Source organism: Hypanus sabinus, chromosome 23, assembly GCF_030144855.1.
Source record: "Hypanus sabinus isolate sHypSab1 chromosome 23, sHypSab1.hap1, whole genome shotgun sequence".
NCBI classification, from domain to species: domain Eukaryota; kingdom Metazoa; phylum Chordata; class Chondrichthyes; order Myliobatiformes; family Dasyatidae; genus Hypanus; species Hypanus sabinus.
The window spans coordinates 20126139-20148226 of NC_082728.1; the positions used below are offsets into that span (position 1 = coordinate 20126139).

Consider the following 22088-nt stretch of genomic DNA (forward strand, 5'->3'; position numbering starts at 1 on the left):
GAATCTGACAGGCCCTCTGGGATAAGGTTCTTTATATTCCTTTATAAGTTAGGGAATGGCCCACGTGGACCTGTGTACTCTTGATAAACTTCACAAAAATGCTGCAAGAAGTGACATTGTGGATGATGCACCAGAGACGTGGGTTAAGGTAGGCTTTTATTGGCTGGAAGAAAGTACAAGCAGCAAGTGACCACCACACAACATCCTGGAGACTGAGGAAGGGGCTGTGTCTCCAATCGCCTTTATACCGGGGTCTGTGGGAGGAGCCACGGGAGCAGTCAGCAGGGAGGGGGGGGGCATGTCCAGACAGGTATATGTAGTTCATCACAGTGGAATAATTAACACTGGAAATATATGGCAGTTCTGCTTTGAACTATCTTCCGAGATCACGTTCCCAACCAGGAGGTGGCAGATTAAAGTCCCAAGGCTGACCATCTTGTCAAAATCTAAGTCAAAGCTCCTTTTGCGAATTCGGGCCACCGGAGGTGCACTGAAATACTTTGTATCAGAATTGACTGTGGGGGCACAGAGTCCATCCCCTCTGCACTTAAACTGACTCATCCGGGATTGGTTGGAAGTCTCCCATCTGAATACTAACCAGGAGTGAGTCCTCTTACAGAACAGAATAACATGGAATCCGGTGTTTCCAGATGAGCACCATCCTCACACCTATCGCATTATTCTAGATCTCTGGAATACCGGGGATCATGATACCATTGTACCTTTTGCATGACATTTTACTTCAAAAACTGCAGATGACAGAAAGGCAAACACGTTGGTGCGTGGAAGGTGGCCGGAACTCCCCAGGAGCCTTCAATTTCGACAAGAATGCTGACTTGGGACTCCAAGCTGCCACCTCCTGGTTGGAAATGTGATCTAGGAAGGCTGAACTCGCAACAAGAATCCCTATATTTGCAGTTTCTAAAAGCTAGAAGGAAAAGAGATGCAAGGACTAGGAAATACCACCACCACCAGCAAGTTTCCCTTCAACTCCTGCATTATCCTGACTTGGATGCAAGTCGTGGATAAAGATGAAAGATTAGATTTGTTTGTCGCGTCTACATTAAAACACTGAGACATCAGTGAAACGTGTCGTATTTCATCAACAACTAACAGAGCCTGAGGGTTGTGTTGGAGGCGTTGCTGCGCTTTCCCAGCGTCCGAGGATCAGACCCACAGCTCTCGAACCCGAACCGTACCTCGGTCAGAATGGGCGCGGTAGCATTGCGGTTAGCGCACTTGCGCCGAAACTTACTAAGCGACCTCCTAGCTGAGCAGTCATTGAATGCAACAGGGAGAAGGATTAGAATAACAATTTATTCATCCAGTCGATGGTGGTGGTCTAGAATTCACTTCCCTCAAGGGCGACGAAGATGAACAACTTCAATTCATTTGAAATAAAGGACCTGCGTGAGTTCTTTATACTCCGACTAAACACTATGGATTGAGATCTAGGATGTGGGAGTAATCTGTATTGCTCTTTATTGGTCTGCAAGGTATTTTAACCCAATTGCTTCCATCTGGGACATTCATGATTCTATCGGATAATCTTTGCAACAATGCGGTGAAAACTATTTTCCAGCTGTGCTGTGTCAGTGTATCTGCACGCCGACCTCATGAAGTCGGAATAACATTTCAGCAACATGATACACAATGCCACCTGGTGAGAGAAAAACGTAAATACTGGAGATAATCAGATAAAGATGTCTCTATTATTGCTGTTGATAAAAACTCCACCCGTTCATTGAATAACGTGGGTCCAGACACAAGTCTGAAGCTCTGCACGACACTTTTTGGAAATGGTGCACTTGGCAGGACTTTTATTGTTCCTGTTGTCTTCTAAACACTGTTGTATTCTGAGTGGCTTTGTTACATTAGGAGTTTGTGGGGATTTTGTATTCTGAGCAGTTGGCTATATACTTCATTAGGAGGTTTGGCATCTCACCTAAAGCCCCAGCAGGTTTCTACATATGTACCGTAGAGAGCGTTTTGACTGGTTGCATCACCATCTGGTACGGAGTTGCCAATGCACAGGATCGGAAAAAGCTGTAGAGGGCTGTACACTCAGCCAACACACATCCTCCCCACCATCAAGACCATCTTCGAAAGGCGATGACTCAAGAAGGCGGCATCTGTTACTAAGGGCCCACACCAACTAGGACATGTCCTCTTCTCATTAATACCTTGGGGGGAAAGGTACAGGAGCCTGAAGACACATACTCAATGTTTTAGGCAACAACACACACAAAATGCTGGTGGAACACAGCAGGCCAGGCAGCATCTATAGGGAGAAGCGCTGTCGACGTTTTGGGCCGAGACCCTTCGTCAGGACTGATTTGGGATCCTCAGAAGGTCCAAATTGAGAAGCTCAAAAACGGATCCTGAAGCCAACTGGAGTCAGTTGGCGGCGGAGACACGTTCCAAGGAAGGATATATGGCTGTAATAGCGGGGCTGGGTCAAAAAATGATCGAAAAGTTGAAGGGCTGAAGGAAATATAGATGGGGAGCAGCGAGAGAGGGTTTCACTGAACTCCCGTCGAAGAGAAGATTTAAACTTCTTCAGTGTAGGCATCACTGGCAGAGGCTTCGCAGTAGAATTTAAAGAGCAAACACGAGGAAATCTGCAGATGCTGAAAATTCAAACAACACACAGAAAATGCTGGTGGAACACAGCAGGCCAGGCAGCATCTATAGGGAGAAGCGCTGTCGTCCTGACGAAGGGTCTCGTCCTGAAATGTCGACAGCGCTTCTCCCTATAGATGCTGCCTGGCCTGCTGTGTTCCACCAGCAATTTGTGTGTGTTGTTGTTTGAATCTCCAGCATCTGCATTTTTCCTCGTGTTTGCTCAATGTTTTAGGAACAGCTTCTTCCCCTGTTCCTTCAGATTCATGAATCCATGAACACTAACTCACCATTTTCCTCTCTTCTTGTACAACTTAGTTTTTTTATATGTCCTTATTGTAGTTTAAAGTCATTCTTATGTATTGCACTGTACTGCTGCTACAAAACAATAAATTTCATGACATATGCCAGCGGCAATAAATCTGATTGGGATTTTTATGTCCTTGGGCTGAGAAAAGGACAGGGTGACTGGCCATTATCCACCCTGGTATTCTACCAAGCACACGGTACAAGTCAGGAGCATTTTGGAATACTCTTCAATTGCCTGGTCCTCGAAGCTCTTTGCCATCAGGATAACGATTGAATTGGTACTCTGTCCTTCATACCAAACACTCATTCCCTCTACCAATGGCTGTAGTGGGTGCTACATTTTTAAAAAAACAGTCACTTAACCCGGATCGTCTGACAGCCTTTTTCCAAACTTGTGAGCAGTCCCACAGTGAAGGGCAGGGGAAACAGAGACAGAGGCACATTCTCACACGTTATCCTCCTCTTTTCATATCCTCTTGGTAGTGTATTCTCAGTCCTTCTGACTCTAACTGTTGGAATTCCCTCCTCTAAACCACTGAGGGACCAACTTCACCAGAAGGAATGCAATTGGTCAAGAGGACAACTCACCCTCATCCACAAGAGAGTTAAGGCTGGGGAATGAATGCCATCTGTACCTGCAATGCATTATTCACAGAAAATTAACAAAAACAAGAGCTTGCTGCTTGAAGCCAACCTGTTTGAAAGCAGCAAGACCGAGCATGGGACTATACTGTGGAGACACTAAAACAAACCCCATCAATAGGACATTCAGAAACTTCCAAAAACTATTTAAAAATAAGGATGCATCTACAATGTTATGAAATTACTTTTAAAATTTGTATAATTAAAAAACAAAAGCAGTTTTAGGCAATGGTGAAACTGAAGGAAAGTCAGTAAATTCGATCAGATGTAAATGACCTCAAACTAAAGTGAGTCCCTCACGGATTTTCTTCACTAGAGAGGATTCTTACCTAGTGTAGATTCAGCAGCAGATTCCCCTATATAACTCCCACCGTCCACAGCTGGACGACATGAGTAGTCACTGAGTCATAGAAACAGGCCATTCAGCCTGAAATGTCTGCATTAACCATATTAATCCCTTCTCCTAGCACCTGGTTCATAACCCTTTATACCTGAGTGAACCAGGTGCATATCTGGAAACTTTTTGAATGCTGTTAGAGACTCAGCTTCAATCTCTCAGGTAATGTTTTCTGTATATCAAAGTCAAAGTAAAATCTATTATCGAAGTATGTATATGTAACCATGCAACTCATTGCAATTCAGTTTTCTTACAGGCATTTTGCAGGAACATAAAGAAATCCAATAGAATCTAACTATACATAAACAAAGGACGACAACCAGTGTGCAAAAGAAGACAAGTTGTACAAATAAAATAATACTGAGAACATGAGTTGTAGATTCCTTGAAAGCAAATCTGTAGGTTGTAGAATTAGTTCACAGAGTTGTGCTGAGTGAAGTTATCCATGGTGGTTCAGGAGCCTTATATTCATAGAGTAAGAACTATTTCTGAACCTGGTAATATATCACATAAGGCTTCTTCTGCATCTCATGGCCAATGATTGTCATAAGAATAGAGCATGGCCTGGATGGTGGGGGTCCTTGATGATGGACGCTTTCTTGTGGCAGAACTCAATGTAGGTGTGCTCAGTGATATATATTTACTACCATCTGGGTGAAGGAAGTCTCCTTCTCTCAAAATCACATTCCCCCTTCTTTTAAATCTATGTCCTCTAGTATTATGTACTTAGAATTAATGTTTGAGTGCTACTGGCAAGATCTGGACTTGAAAGTTGATGCAGGAATCCTGACATGAAAATACTGGCAGTTTAACCTCTGAACTGCTGGTGATTCCCAGAAAGTTCTGATAACTTTTGTTAAAAACAAAAATAAGGGATAAATACCACCAAAAATACTGTCCCAACTCTATTTCAAAATTGTAACATTGAAGCTTTTAGGTCCACGTGAGAGGTTTTAGATAACCGGGTGGATTTCCTATAGTGCTATTCTGGAGCAGCAGCCTACAGCTTAGGCAAAGCCTCTTAGAACACAACTTGAACCAAGATGATAATCTGACTGAGGGACAAGAATGCTGCAGACTGATCCTCAATTGAGACAAATCAGAAACACAAAGAAATTACTGAATTTGTGAGCCACAGCTACCCCTCAGTGAGTGCATTCTTGTCTCACAACTGAACTCAATATGTCATCACTGAAGTAGGTTTGGTGATTATGGGGTCACCAGGACTTCATGACACCCAAGACCAAAAATTGACAAGGTTCTACAATCCAATATGTGTAATCTACTCAAAAGATTTGAGCAACCTTTCTATTCATTTACACCATTGTACACCTTCAAGGCTGTTTATGATACAATAGAAATTCACTCCTGATGAGAGGGTCCACAATCTCTGTATTTGTTCAGAGAATTACTATTAATAATTGAAACAGTCACTCAAATCAAATAAATAAGACTTTTATCGGTTGTAACATTTCTTAAAATGAGCCTTTACAAACTTAAAACAGTCAAAAAATTAAAGCCATTCAGATCAATAAATTCCAAGACTAAGTAGACAGGTTATTTTAAAATACTCCTACAAAATAAAAGGCAATTAAATCTGAAATGAATTTCAATTCTTAATGAAACACTCACAGTGAAAATATATGAAACTAATAGAAAGGAAGTGTGTTACATTGACAAATTCTTTTTGGATTGAGTTGCCAGATGTTAGATCCATTTTCACATATTTTCTACATAAATTGTGCATATAAATCAACTTTGCTTAGTTTAAAGTGTTTGGGATAATTTACTGCCATAGTCTTCTGCATCATGGAATTGAAGCAAGATCTTGCTGGAGTCATGCATCCCAACGTGTTTATTTGACTGTTATATTTCATGTGTAATGATTTAATAATGTGTGGCATGTTTCAACTCTTTTACTAATGAAATTGGATGAATAGATAGAGATCTGTGATCTTTCTAATTAATTCAAAGGTTCAAAGGTTCATTTATTATCAGGGTATACAACTCTGAAATTCTTCAATTCTCTGGGTAAGCAGGAAGCCAAGAAAGAAAAAGAAAGGTAGCACAATTATCAATCGCCTAATCCTGCCCCTCCCCAGCAAAAAAAGAACAAAACTGGAACAGGTACATCAACCCTCAAATCCCTCCTCCTGCACACAGGCTGAACGAAACAGAACGAACACGTCGACATCCAAATCCACCCCCCCCCCCAGCTAAAAAAAAACAAACATATTGGAGCAGGCACATCAACCCCCAAATCCCTCCACCCACCCAAAATATACAAACAAAACTGATCAAACACATCAAATCCCTCCTCCCACACAAAAACACGAACAAATGAGGATCAGGCACATCAACCCCCAAATTAATTGAGCTTTATATTGTGAAAAAGACATTGAATGTGTATGATTTGAAGTATTAGAGAAAAGTCTCCGATCTTTTCACCAAAGAGGTCTGTGGAGCCTTAACAGAGATTTTTGCATTTTTGCAAGTCCCAGGTGAGGTACCACAAGATAGAGAGATAATGAAATGCTGTTCCCTTTTACAAAAAGGTCAGTGGTGCTCAGTCCTGGAAACCACAGGATACTGAACCTTAACATCAATAGTAGTAAAATTATTGGAAAAGTTTCTGAGTTACATTCATTTAGAAGGGTACAGGCTGATTGGGAGTCAGCATGGTTTGGTGCAGCAGAAATCCTGTCTCACAGATCTGATTCAGGTATTTGTAGAGGTAGTTAAGAAAATTAATGCAGGCAGGTTGATAAATATGGTTTACTTGGACTTTTGATACATTTATCACACAGTTGGAGGGTGCAGAAGGTTAGGACACATGGGATCCAAGACGTTATTGTAAACTGTATACAGAATTGGCTTGGCAATGGGAATCAGAAGGTAGTGGATGAGAGGTGCTTTTCCCACTGGAATTCTGTAACCTGTGTTTTACCACAGAGATCAGAGCTGGCACCTTTGTTGTTTGTTAGAAGTACACTTAATGGCCACTTTATTAAGTGCAGGAGTGGAACCCAGTGTGGTCTTCTGCTATTGTAGCCCATTCACTTCAAGGTTCGACATGACGTATATTCAGAGGTGCTCTTTTGCACACCACTGTTGTAACGTGTGGTTATTTGAGTTACAGTTGTCTTCCTGTCAGTCTGAACCAGTCTGGCCATTCTCCCCTGAGTTCTATCATTAACATTTGTTTTTAGCACTGTCTGGATTTTTTTTTGTTTTTCACACCATTCTCTGTGAACTCTAGAGTCTGTTCTGCATGAAAATCCCAGGAGATCAGCAGTTTCTGAGATACTCAAACCACCCCATCTGGCACCAACGGTCACAGTCGCTTAGATCACCCTTCTTCCCCTTTCTGATGTTTGGTCTGAACAACCGCTGAACCTCTTGACCATGTCTGCATGCTTTTATACATTGAGTTGTTGGCACATGATTGGCTGATTAGATATTTGCATCAATGAGCAGGTGTACATATGCACCTAATAAAGTGGCTACTGAGTATGTATTTAGCTGGGATGAGAAAGCAGGTGCACTGATTAGTAAGCTTGCTGATATCGCAAAAATTGTTAGAATAGAAGCTAGTAGAGAAAAAAAGTGAAAGGATGCAGAGAGATGTTGAAAAGCTGGGTGGTGTGGTGGCAGATGGAATTTAATTCAGATAAGTGTGAGGCAGTGCAGTCTAGGAGGTCAAGTACTAAAAGGCCATATACAGTATATGACAGGGATGTCAAGAATATTCTTGTACAGAGGGAGCTTGGTGTGCAAGTTCATCTTTCCCTGAAGATGGTGACATAGTTGAAAAGGGTATGGAAGAAGGTATTTGATATGCTTGTCTTCAGACGCCAAGGCAATGAGTATTAGAGATGGGGTATCATGTTTCAGCTTTACAAAACCTTGGTTAGCTGCACCTACAGGACAATTACTACTCCAGTTCAGGTCACTGCACAACAGGAACAATGTGGTAGCATTGCAAAGAATGCAGAAGAGATTCATTAGGATGCTCCCTGGAATGGGTGTCTGTAGTTATAAGCAGAGCTCAGGGCAGCTCCGTTTATTCATATGCGAAAATAGGAAGCTGACAGGTGACCTTGAGGATAATAAAATCAAAGACTAGATAGTTGAGCTTGCAGGCCAGCAGAATGATTTCTAAATCATTATAATAGTAAAGATTCATTAAATGATAAAACAGACTAAGATATAGGAGCAGAATTAGGCCAGCTGGCCCATCAAGTCTGCTTCGCAATTTCATCACGGCTGATCCCTTCCCCTCTCATCCCCAATCTCCTGCCTTCTTCCCATAAAATAGTGGGGACTATTTCTTTTGCTGAAGTGGTCCGGAACAAAATAAGGTCTCATCTTGAAATTGGAACCAGATCATTTAGACACAAAGTCAGGAAGGATTCCTTCACAGAAACTCTAATGGAAACCTGGACAACTCCCCCACATGAAAACCATTAAAGTCAGTCATAACATTTATCAGAATACCTTGAATACAATTTTTGGCATCAAGTGTGTAAAATATTGTTAAGACAATGGCCTTCTGCTCCTCTTTCAGCAGATGCTGCTTGATCTGCAGGAGCTTTGAGTGTTCTGTTTTTAATTAGAATACAGATTAGCCATGAACATGTTGAATTGTTAAATTGTTAAATTGTCAAAAGTCTTGGTCCAACACCATGCTGGGTTCTCCATATTTTCTTATGACAAAGTAAAAAACATTTGGCTCATTGAGTCAATATCAGTTCAGAGAGTAATCCTGACCCCTCATTAATCTTCCCTGTACACTATTCTCCCTGCACTCCTATCAGATTCTGCCACTTATCTACACACTGGGGCCAATTTGTCTACCAATACACAGATAAAGAAGGAAACCAGAGCACATGGGGGAAATCAGTGAAAAATCAACAAAACAGATATTCCATCTGTGCATGATCCTGTTGGAAAAAAGTCTTGAGACTTAACAAGACTAAATGCAAAGAAACCAACTAAAAACAACTTGCATTTTCTTTCTAATCAAACAAAGACATCTAGACTTTGGTTCGCTTTGTCTTCCAATGCAAGTGACAGTGGCACCAAAAATGAGATGTCCACACTGAACCCCAGTGGACCTCAAATTAGGTGTCTGTCGTCCTGGTTAGAAATGACTCCTCATTTGGACCAGAGTCCGAGTCTTGATAAGTGTTGGAATTTTATTGTGATCACCAAGCTTCTAAGAGGTGGAAAAAAGAAGCCCAGTGAACAATTATAAATAATGTTGGAGCTTACAGGCCAACAGAAAGTGTGTAATCAAATTCCCAATGTCTTGTTGACAATGTCCTCCTCCCTTCTCCCCAGAGCCTGAACACTTTCCATTAATCATGCCCTGGATGGCTCTTCCTCTGCCGCCACAATCCCTGCTCTGCGCCACCCGATTCCATGCTCTTAGTAAATTAAAACTAGACAACTATCTATTGGTAATTGTACATGAGAGTCAATCAGACTTTTCATTAGCAATAGAATAATCATGGCAATCGACCCATCTACCAAGTGTACCGACAGATTAAAATCAATCCAAATCCATGCACCTTACCAGACAGGTACACTTAAATAAAAAACGTGAGCAGCTTTCTAAAGAGTTTTTATTTTCATCAGCACCTTCCCAGCATTTTCACAAACAATGCAGAAAATAAAGCCCCGTGGCCCACAGAGTTCACATAGACCATCTAACTTACAGAGATTCCATTTTATTCTGCCCCACATTCCCATCAATCTCCCTCCAGATTCGACCACTCACCTCAACACGAGGGACAAATTACTGTGGCCAACTAACTGAGCTGTGCAGCTTTGTTATGTGGGAGGAAAGTGGATCAGTTGCAAAATGCAATAGACAGCATCAACAGGTCTGGGCGGGATTAAGGTGAGGCAAGACTTCTACCAAAGGGGCCAGCTCTTCTATTTCAGATCTCCAGCATCTGTGGTTTACTTCTGGGGAGGTAATTTATTCTCAATTTGACCCAGAAATGAATGCAGTCACATCTCCTGAGACTTCAGCATAGAACTATGGTACCTGAAAACCAAATGCTGGCATATGTTCACTGCAGTAATTTGGGAAGTTGTCAAGTTTGTTATTCTATTTAAATGGCCTACCACTTTGTACAATTTTAAATGAACTGTTTCGTAATCGAAACAGTATACATTTTCAATGTAAGTGACAATATTCCACTTTAAGAATATTTCCCATTGTATAACCCATTCAGGAAATTATTGAATTGTCTCCTTCTACAGTATATTTAATGTAAGCTAATTCACTTACAAGTAGTCACCTGTGAAATTAGTGCAATATACTGATATTGAATAAGAGCACTATTCCAATCTCACAGCAACAGGAATTTACCCAATTTCATCATCACTAAAACAGCAGTGCAGAAACGATGCTGCATATTTGCATGAGCGACCCTGTCAGATGGCTTTCCTGAAATCTACTGCAAGTATCCATGTGTGGATTCCTTTTGCTAGAGTTATTCCACCAGGAAGATTTTCTTCCAATCCTCGGAGGGTGTCGGCACCTTTGGTGTCCAGGTAATTTGAAAGAACGTGATTGAGACTGAAAGAAAAACAAAATCAGTGTTACCAACATTGAACATTAAAGGTTGTATTTATGTAATATCTCTCTCAACCTCAACAAATCACAATCTATTTTACAGCCAGTTATACAAAGGCAGCCACTCAGTTCATCATATCGTAGCTCACTGCAGCACAGTGCAGCCTTTCCGCCCATCTGGTCCATGCTGACCTATTGCTCTGCCTACTCCCATTGACCCGCACCTGGACAATAGCCATCCATATCCCTCCCATTCATGTACTTAGCTAAACTTCGTTTAAATGTTAAAATCAAACTAGCATCCACCACTCCTACCACCCTCTGAGCGAAGAAGTTCCCCCTCATGTTCCCTTTCATCTTTCATCCTTAACCCATGACCTCTAGCTGTAGTCTCACTGAACCTCAGTGGAAAAAGCATGCTTGCATTTACCCTATCTATACCCCTCATAATTTTGTTTTCCTCTGTCAAATTTCCACTCATACTATGCTCCAGGGAATAAGATCCTAACCTATTCAACATTTCCTATAACTCAGGTTCTCATCTCCCAGTTTGTTAATTCAATAAAGTAACACCCAGCTTTATTCTAACCAATAATTCTGAAGTAATCTGAGAAATTCGTCAGCCAACTTATGCAAACAAATTCTCATAATCGGCAATGTGATGGTGACCAGAGAATCTGTTTTCGAGATGTTGATGAGAAATTAAGTATCACCCAGGACATTAAGGAAGTCCTCCCTGTTCTTTGGAATTTTTTTCACACAAAGTGATTGGAGTCTGGAAAATGTTCCCTGAAGAAGCAGTGGAGGCAGGTCTTACCATGACATTTAAGAAGCATCTGGACAGTTACTTGAACTGAAAGCTAATGACCTAGAATGGGATTAGTGTAGATTTGTGCAACATGTGGCTTAGACATAGTAGGCCAAAAGTGTGAATCTATGATTCCATGTGGCCCTGCAAGGCTTGGATCAGCACCACTGCAGGGCAGCTATCCTTTGAAGGGCAAGGCTTGTTGGGGGAACAGATGCTGCACATTCTAATCCAACGTAGAAAACACATTTTAAGATTTCTACTTCTATCAAAATGATCCATCTCCAGGTAACAATTGGTATGTAAATGTCATCCAGCCCTTTTGCTAGTAGCATAACATTGTTTTGGATTAAATAAAAGGGAATAGCTTGCATTGTGCAGTTTCATTGTCTTTCTCCTAATATAAAGCCTGTTCTGTGAATAGCTGACTCATGTCCTGTTGGAAATTTTGGACCACAGCAAACTCTGAAAAACACTGGATCCCCACCTCAAAAATGTCATCTATTCACTGCGTAACCCACCGGGAAAATCAGCCTCCAGCTTCCAAAGATTTTAAATGTGTTTTTTTCTGTCTATGGCACCCAGATGTAAAGCAAGCCAGACAATAAATCAAGATTCAAAGAGGATGAGTTCATAAGGAAGGAAAAGAGAAAGAAAGATTGCAGCAGGGAAGGGCTATACCAAAATTATTAATAGGCTCACTTGAGTTTCTATAAGAAGTTAAATACAAGACATCGAGTTTTCGCTAAATGTTAAATAATTTTAAGTTCCAACTAAAATAAAGAAATTTGGATTTGAGTGCTCAAAAGTTTAGCTTTTTTCTCCAGTGGTAGCCATTGGTTCAAAGTTTAGCTGACATTTAGAATAATTTAGAGATAATATGAACAATCTCATTGGATACCATGATCAGCTGAGTTAATATATTGAGCAACACACAAAATGCTACAAAAACTCAGCAGGCCAGGAGGGGAATAAACAGTCAATATTTTGGGGTGAGACCCTTTATCAGTCCTGGAAAAGGAGAGGGAAGAAGCCAGAATAAAAAGAGAAGAAATACAAGTTGGGAGGTGATAGGTTGCCGGGGGGGGGGGGGGGGGAATGAAGTGGGAAGCTGGGAGGTGATAGGTGGAAAAGTTAAAGGGCTAAAGAAGGAACCTGATAGGAGAGGAGAATGGGCCGTGGGAGAAAGGAGGAGGGGCACCAGAAGGAGGCGAGGGGCTAGTGAGAAGGGATGTGGTATGAGGGGAACCAGAATGCAGAATGGAAAAGACAGAAGGGGGAGGGGGAGAAATTATGGCAAGTTATAGAAATTAGTGTTCATGCTGTCAGGCTGGAGGCTACTCAAACTGAGTACAACATGACGTAGATTGGATACATCAGTTGATAAATCGGATGGACAATGTTCTCACAAATTAATAAATACTTTGAGCTTGATGTCTTTACACAATAGCCCAGAATTTCCTGTCAATGGAGAGTCAACAACCAAACATGCAGCTCTAATAATCTGGCAATCATGCAGATGTTCTGACCCTCCTGTAACTTATCAGGGGATGACAGGCAATTCTCAGAAAAGCTTCGGTGTACAATTACCTCAAGCTAACCAGCAGGAAACTGAAAGACACTGATGGGTGCCATTTTTACATTTGATTCAATTTTATAATTCTTTAGGGAAAATAGAGAGTAAATCAGGCAGCATTGGGAAGAGAATATATCTGCCTAACTTAATGTCTTTTTCAGATGCCGAGCACCGGTACAGATGCATCGTTTCCTTTAGGAGCACTGTAACTACAGATCTACATTACCCCCAACTGGGTTGGAAGTTATCCTCCTCATTGCTCTGTGTAGTCTTCAGCAACAGGATCTCATGGAGCTCCCAGAGAAATGCATTGATGTCAGTAGTTGCAAAAAATGTCTTCAGCTCTGCCTCTTCAGTAGGCAGCAAGCGTTCCTTATAAGTCTCAGGGATTCTCTCAAATGGGTCCTGTCAGGGCAAAAAGAACCAATGTTAACTCCATCTCCCTGAATTCTCCGGAACATCGGATGTGACTAGAATTTTAGTTGACTAATTTGGATTCCATGCTGAAGTGACCACTGTTTTCGACTATAAATATAAAATAACCGATACATCCAAAAGAACATGCTGCCATGGGGAATATTTTGAGTATACGGTATAGGTAACGTCAAGGAGAAGCTAAGGAAGCACATTAGCATAAAAAGAAAGAATATTCACCTGTGCAGTTAGAAGGAAGGTCAAGAGGACTGGAGCGTAGAGTGTAAACACCACATGGAATAATTTAATCAAATGTTTCCTTTCTCTTGTGTTAATACTCTATTGGAGCATGTTAGCCTGTTCATTATGGAATAGTGTTCTAATATATAACATATACACACATTAGAACACCAGAGAGAGAGCCATGGGAGCGTAGTGGTTAGCGCATTGCTATTGGAGCTTAGGGGTCAGAATTCGGAGTTCAACCCCGGCGTCCTCTCTTAAGTAGTCTCTGCATGTCCTCCCTGTGAAACGTGTGGGTTTTCTCCGGGTCCTCCAGTTCCCTCCCACAGTATCCAAAGGTGTACCAACTAGGTTAATTAGTCACTGTAAATTATCCTGTCATTGGGTTAAATTAGGACTGTTGGGAAAGGGAAGGGAGGGAGAAAGGAGGGGAAAGCAAGGGAGAAAGGAGGGGAGAGGGAGAAAGGAGGGAGAGAGGGAGAAAGGAGGGAGAGAGGGAGAAAGGAGGGAGAGAGGGAGAAAGGGGAGAGAGAGGGAGAAAGGGAGATGGGAAAGAAAAAGGGAGAGGGGAAAGAAAAAGGGAGAGGGGAAAGAGAAAGGGAGAGGGGAGAGAAAGGGAGAGGAGAGAGAAAGGGAAAGGGGGAGAGAAAGGAAAGGGGGAAAGGGAAAGGGGAGGGAGGAAAGGGGAAAGAGAGGGAAGGAGAGAAAGAGGGAGAATGGAGGGATTCCCAGGCATTCTTGTTCCCAACTGTAGTTGGTTTAATGGACAAACAAAATCTTAATAAACAGCAAATCTCACTCTCAAAAACAATTTTAGAATTAATTATAACTATAATTACACCTTGTAGAGTCATGACGATGTACTACAAGTGAGATTTAGAGTACACATACAAGAGATTCTGCAGATGCTGGAAATCTTGATCAACATAGAAAATACTAGAACAGCTCAGCATGTCAGGCAGCATCTATGGAGGAAATAAACAGCTGACATTTCAGGGTGAGACCCTTCATCAGGACTGGAGAGGAAGAGGGCAGACACCAGAATAAGAAGATGGACGGAGGAGGAGGAGGAGTACAAGCTGGCAGGTGATAGGTGCCGGGGAAGGTGGGCGGGTTTAGGAGGGGTTTGATGAAGTGAGATGCTGGGAGGTGATAAGTGGAAGAGGTAAAGAGTTGAAGAAATTGGAATCTAATAGGAGAGGACAGTGGACCATGGGAGAAAGAGAAGGAGGAGGGTAATCTGGGCTGGTGAGGGAATAGGTGAAAGGGTAACCAGAATAGGGAAGAGAGTGAGGGGAGTGGAGAGGAATTACCAGAAGTTAGAGAAATCGACGTTCATGTCATCAGAGTGGAGGTTATCCAGGCAGAATATGAGGTGTTGCTCCTCCAACCTGAGTTAAGTCTCATCCTAAAGGAGGCCATGAACAAAATGGGAATGGAAAGTCAAACTGAAATGGGTAACACCAGGAGATCCTGCCTTTTGCAGTGGACACAGTGAAGGTACTCGATGAAGTGGTCCTGATTTGTATAGGACCTCACCTATATAGAGGAAGCCACACCAGCAGCAGTAGATACTAGAGATGGCCTGACTGACTGACAAGTGAAGTGTCGCATCAGTGGGAAGGACTATTTGGGCACTGAACAGTGGCGAGGGATGAAGTGTAGGAGAAGGAGTTGCACTTGTCATGCTTACAGGGATAAGAACCAGGAGGAAGATCAGTGGTGAGGGAAGAGTAGACAAGGTAGATATGTAGAGATGATCCCTATGGAAGGGAGGGTGGGGAGCAGAATTGAATTGTATTGAATTGACTTTATTTCTTACATCCTTCACATACATGAGCAGTAGAAATATTCACGTTACATCCCCATCTGAATGTACAATGTGCAATCATAGTAATCTAGAAAAAATAGAACAGTCAGCGTAATATAGAGTACACTCAAGTCAGTGTGAGTTCATCAGTCTGTTGGCCTGGTGGAAGAAGTTGTCCCGGAGCCCGTTGATTCTGGCTTTTATGCTGTTGTACCGTTTCCCCGGATGGTAGCAGCTGGAATAGATAGTGGTTGGGGTGACTCGGATCCCCAGTGATCTTACAGGCTCTTCTTACACACTTGTCCTTGTAAAAGTCCTGAAACATGGGAAATTCACATCTGCAGATGAGCTGGGCTGACGGCACCATTCTCTGCAGAGTCCTGCGATTAAGGGAGATACAGTTCCCATACCAGGCAGTGATGCAGCCAGTCAGGATGCTCTCATTTGTGCCCCTGCAGAAAGTTCTTAGGATTTGGGGGCCCATACCAAACCTCTTCAACCATCTGAGGTGAGGGAGACCCTGCTGTGCCTTTTTCATCACACAGCTGGTGTGTGCAGACCACGTGAGGTCCTTGGTGATGAGGATGCTGAGGAACTTGAAGCTGTTTACCCTGGTTACCTAGCTGGTTGAAGCTGGTTACCTAGATTCACTGATGTCAATAGGGGTTAGCCCACCTCTATTCCTCCTGTAATCCACAACCAGCTCTTTTGTTTTTGCGACATTGAGGGAGAGGTTGTTTTCTTGACACCACTGTGTCGGAGAGATGACTTCTTCCCTGTAAGCCACCTCGTTATTGAGATAAGGCCAATCAATGTAGTGTCGTCAGCAAATTTAATTAGCAGATTGGAGCTGTGGGTGGTGATACAGTCATGGGCATACAGGGAGTAAAGGAGGGGACTCAGTATGCAGCCTTGAGGGGCTCCTGTATTGAGAATCAGAGGGTTGGAGGTGAGGGAGCCACTCTTACAACCTGCTGGTGATCTGACAGGAAGTCCAGGATCCAGCTGCACAAGGCAGGGCCAAGGTGAGGTCTCTGAGCTTCTTGTCGAGCCTGGATGGAACTACCGTTTTGAATGCTGAACTGTAGTCCAAGAACAACATTCTCACAGAAGTATCCTTCTTATTCATATGTGTAAGGATGGTATGTAAAGCAGTGGCTATTGCGTCATCTGTTGATCGGTTGTGTCGGCAGGCAAATTGTAGGGGGTCCAGTATGGGTGGTAGATGTAATCCTTGACCAGCCTCTTAAAGTTTTTGCTTATTATTGAGGTGAGTGCGACAGGACGCCAGTCATTCAGGCATGTTACCTTGGTCCTTTTTGCTACAGGGACAATGTTGTATAATTTGAAGCAGGACGGCATTATACACTGGGAGAGGGAGAGATTAAAATCTCTGCAGACACTCCTGCCGGTTGTGCTGTGCACATCCTAAGTACTCGCCCTGGGATGCCGTCCAGTCACGCAGCCTTGCGACTGTCCGTTTATTGGAAACATCCGTGTACCTCAGCCTCAGAGATGAAGTTTCAGGTTGTAGTGGTGGCTTTCCTCGGAGACTCTCAGTTAGCGACATCGCACTGAGTGTGAAAGTGATTGAGCTCATCTGAGAGAGAGGTGTGATGTTGGCGGCACCACAATGTTCGGCTTTGAAGTCTGTGATGGTATGCAGCCCTCGCCACAAGTGCTATTCGTTGTGAATCTTAACTCAATCTTCTCCCTATATTGTTGTTTCACAGCTTTGCGCAGATCATATCTGTTTTTCCTGAGCTCCAGTCGATCTCCTGCAATGTAAGCTCGATGTCGCACTGTAAGTGCTGCTCGCACGGAACTACTGATCCAGGGTTTCTGTTTCAGGAAGGCCCAGACTGACTTCTGTGTGCTTTGTGGTAGGACCTCACTTAGGTGGTGAAAGTTACAGAGAATGAAGTTCTGGATACAGATATTTGGGGGGTGGTAGGCAAGGACAAGGAGAACCCTATCCCTGTTATGATGGTGGGAGGGCAAATGCATGTGTGATGGAGGGCAGCTTTGATGGCAGTGGATGGGAAATAATATTCTTGAAAAAGGAGGACACCTTCTAGACTGGAAAGCCTCGTCCTGAGAGCAGATATGGTGGAGGCAGAGGGATTGAGAGAAGGGGATAGCATTTATACAAGTGACAGGGTGGGAAGAGGTACAGTCAGTAAGTTTGCAAAAGATGTCAGCAAATAGTCTATGTCCAGAGATGGAGACAGAGAGATCAAGAAAGGGGAGAGAGGTGTTAAGAGATGGATCAAGTAAATTCAGAACACCTCTGGTGTAACTTATAACAATTCATCATATGAAGGTTCCCTCCCCATATACAGGCCATTGCTCTTTTCTAATCTGTGTAATTTACTTGGCTTCAGTTTAATAAAAGTGCTGCTAACATGAATTCAGGTTCAAAGTTCAGGGTAAATTTATTATCAAAGTACCATATTCAACCCTGAGGTTTGTTTACTTGCGGGCATACTCAGTAAATGCAAGAACCATAATGTAATCGATGAAAGACTTCACCCAACAGAGCAGATGACCAATGTGCAAAAGGCACCAAATGCTGCAAATACTAAAGAAAAAGGAAATAATAAATTAATAAACAATAAATATCGAGAACATGAGATGAGTGTCCTTGTAAGTGAGTCCATAGGTTGTGGGAACAGTTCAGTGATAGGGCAAGTGAAATTGAGTGAAGTTATCCCCAATGGTTCCAGAGCCCTTCAGTTGAGGGGTAATAACTGTTTCTGAACCTGCTGGTGTGGGTCCTGAGGCTGCTATACCTTCTTCCTGATGGCAGCAGCGAAGGGCATGGAGATCTCTGATGATGAATGCTGCTTTCCTGCTCCACACAGATGTGCCCAATGCTGTGACGGACTGGGCCACAACCACTACATTTTATAGGATTTTCTGTCCAAGGGCATTGGTACTTCCATACCAGGCTGTAACACAACCTGTCCATGTACTCTCCACCATAGAAGTTAGTCAAAGTTGGTATTGTTACCTTTTTGGTGCCCAGCATGACCTCAGATTTCCGAGATGAGAGAAGTTGCCAAAGGGAAATAACATGTTTCAGTTTGCACGCTTCAAATGCCTGGCAGAAAAGGTACAAAAAAATCTCGAATTATACAAAAGCCCCAGGAATTTACACGAAATGGTAAATAATGCTACTGATCTGATGGAAGCCAAGGTTGTGTTTAGCAGTATTGATAGATTAACTGCAGATCGCATGCTGCAGAATCATATACACTTTGTACTCTTGCTTGCTGTCTATCCATGTGCTGTTTAACGTTTTGTGAGTGCTCGCTGATAAATTGGTTACGGTGCCTATAAAATGTATTTACCCCCCACCTTTGGAAGTTTTCATGTTTTATTGTTTTACAACATTGAATCACAGTGGATTTAATTTGGCTTTTATTTAACACTGATCAACAGAAAGACTCTTTAGTGTCAAAGCGATTTAAATTAATCACGAAAATACAAAATAAATGATTGCATAAGTATTCACCCCATTTAAGTCAGTATTTAATAGATGCACCTTTGGCAGCAATTACAGCCTTGAGTCTGTCTCTATCTGCTTTGCACATCTGGACAATGATTTTTTCCACATTCTTCTTTACAAAACTGCTCAAGCTCTGTCAGATTGCATAGGGATCGTGAGTGAACAGCCCTTTTCAAGTCCAGCCACAAATTCTCGATTGGATTGTGGTCTGGACTCTGACTTGGCCACTCCAAGGCAATAACTTCGTTGTTTTTAAGCCATTCCTGTGTTGCTTTGGCTTTATGCTCAGTGTCATTGTCTTGTTGGGAAACTAATTTTCTTCCAAGTCACAGTTCTCCTGCACACTGAATCAGGGTTTCATCCTGGATTTTCCTGTATTTTGCTGCATTCATTTTACCCTCTACATTCACAAGCCTTCCAAGCCCTGCTGTAGTGAAGGATCCTCAAAGCATGATGCAGCCATCACCATGGTTCACGGTAGAGACGGTGTGTTTTTGATGATGTGTGGTGATTAGCTTATGCCAAACATAAGTGTTCAGTCTGATGGCCAAAAAGCTCAATATTGGTTTCATCAGACCATAGAATCTTCTTCCAGCTGACTTCAGAGTCTCCCACATGCCCTCTGGCAAACTCTAGCCGAGATTTCATGTGAGTTTTTTTTCAACAGTGGCTTTCTCTTTGCCAATCTCCTATAAAGCAGCAACTGGTGAAGCCCCCGGGCAACAGTTGTTGTATATACTGTCTCCTATTTCAGCCACTGAAGCTTGTAATTCCTTCAGAGTTGGCACAGGTCTCTTGTTGGCCTCCCTCACCAGTCCCCTTCTTGCACGGTCACTCAGTTTTTGAGGATGGCCTGCTCTAGGCAGATTTACAGCTGTGTCATATTCTTTCCATTACTTGAATGACAACTGTACTCCAAGGGATATTCAATGTCTTAGAAATTTTCTTGCTTCCATCTCCTAATTTGTGCTTTTCAATAACTATTTCATGGAGTTTCTTGGAGTGTTCTTTTGTCTTCATGGTGTAGTTTTTGCCAGGATGCTGACTTACATGCAGTTGGACCTTCCAGATACAGGTGTATTTTTACTACGATCAATTGAAACACCTTGACACAACACAGATCTCCAAAAACAGATCGCCGTTTAACTAATTATGTGACTTGGCTGCACTAGTGTGTCATATTAAAAAGGGTGTGGGGTGAATACTTATGCAATCAATTATTTTGTGTTTTATATTTGTAATTAATTTAGATGACCTTGTAGAGATCTATTTTCACTTTGACACGAAAGGGTTTTTTCCTGTTGATCAGCGTCAAAAAAAGCCAAGTTAAATCCACTGTGATGCAATGTTGTAAAACAATAAAACATGAAAACTTCCAAGGGAGGTGAATACTTTTTGTAGGTACTGTACATGAAAGCAGTATGAATGTTTATTATGGGGCTACTTATTTCATTAATTAAAAGGCATAAATGTTCATTATGTAATATACAGATGAGAAATTTGTTTATCTATAATATGTACAGAACATTGCCCATGAATACCCCTGTTGCTAAAACCACATTAGTGTCCAGAGTCATATTTATTAGTCCGTACTGGATTATTGTCTAACAAATATGGTTCTGGACACTAATGTGGTTTTATGTGCCAAGAAAAACCCTCAGAGAAACGAGTAAGAGTTCTCCAAATACTTCCCCCTGACAATTCCAGTTGTTATCCAATCCACTCATTGTTAGAGGCATCTGCTGTTAAGAAATTCAGTCAATGAAACAGCAATAGAATGTTGGGAACATGGAATAGAAAAATAGGGGAAGGGTAGGCTATTCAGCCCTTCAGGCTTGCTCTGCTATTCAAAAAGATCATGGTTGATCCTCAAACTCAACATCAAAACCCTAATCTCTCCCCTTTCCCAATGAAGCTTTTAATGTCCAGACATCTTGAACATAACTAGCAACTTGGCCTCCTCAGGCTTCTATGGTCGAAATTTCCACAAATTCACCACCTTCTTACCCAGTGCCCTGAGGCTGAGACTGAATTTCTAGGCCTCATGACCAGAGGAAACATCTTGCCTGTACACAGCCTGCCAAACCCTGCCAGCTTCTGTTCACTGCACATGAAGGGCAATACTGTCATAATCAGATGGCAAAGGGGAATAATCTATTCCTGCACATGATTCAGGAACAGCTTCTTCCCCTCTGCCATCCGATTCCTAAATGGACATAGAACCCATGAACACTACCTAACTTTCATTACTTCTGTTTTTACACTATCTTTAATGTAATTATTTAATATACATATATATACTTAATGTAATTGATTAATTGATCTTTTTTCCATACTATCATGTATTGCATTGTACTGCTGCCGCTAAGCTAACACATTTCACGACAAATGCCGGTGATATTAAACCTGATTCTAATTCGGACAATTTAGAGACGAAAAGGTAAAAACATTGTTTCTGTCTTGGAGATGCAGTGTTTTCTACCTAGCAACTGCAATAGCAACCGTGAGCACTGACCTTGCTGACACAGGCTAACACTCGCCGGTCCATCCGTAGGGTTTCTTTGAGATAGGTAAGAAGCTGGTCATCACGGGCTCCTCCTGCGGTCGCGAGGAATCCAACGACAATCTCGATGATATCCAGAGCATCGCAGATGTCACTGTAAGACCTCAATGATGCCGTCACTGCAGTGCCGTGGGAAGATGACAATACTTCCTGAACACAGAGGAAAACAGGGATTAACATCCTCCACTTAATTTATTTTGAGTGAAATTAAGGCAACTGTAAGTGTACAGTGAGTAGCTGGTTGTTGATCTGGATGATAAGAACGGAAGAGGTTTGCAGGATATGCAATGCAGAGCTTACATCCTTGTGGTAAGAATGCTAACAATCCAGCAACTGGGGATACCACACCCAAGAAGAGGAGAGCAGTTAAAAGCAGAACAACAAGAAAAGCAAAAGAAATAGATGTTAGCTTGATCAGTATATGTCTATCGCTCTGATTGGTTTTGTGACTCCACAACATTTCCACTCTCCTATCAGATTCCTCCTTCTTTAGCCCTTTCCCTTTTCTACCCATCACCTCCCAGACTCTCACTTTATCCGCAACCATCTCCCCTGGCTTCACCTATCACCTGCCAGCTTGTACTCCTTCCCCTCCTCCAGCACC

The 22088-nt window shown here is 42.3% G+C and overlaps 1 protein-coding gene across 1 annotated transcript in view; it reads right to left on the reverse strand.

Annotated features, from left to right (window-relative positions):
• Positions 1–9579: 9579 nt before the first annotated feature.
• LOC132380343 (E3 ubiquitin-protein ligase rnf213-alpha-like) overlaps positions 9580–22088 on the reverse strand; it is a 163611-nt gene continuing 151102 nt past the window's right edge. Inside the window, exons 72-75 of the mRNA XM_059949090.1 lie at positions 21437–21634; positions 18424–18513; positions 13170–13348; positions 9580–10562 (exon numbers count right to left, since the gene is read on the reverse strand). Of these exons, the coding sequence (XP_059805073.1) occupies positions 10418–10562; positions 13170–13348; positions 18424–18513; positions 21437–21634 (612 nt within the window). The 3' untranslated portion in view covers positions 9580–10417. The remainder of the gene's footprint in view (positions 10563–13169; positions 13349–18423; positions 18514–21436; positions 21635–22088) is intronic.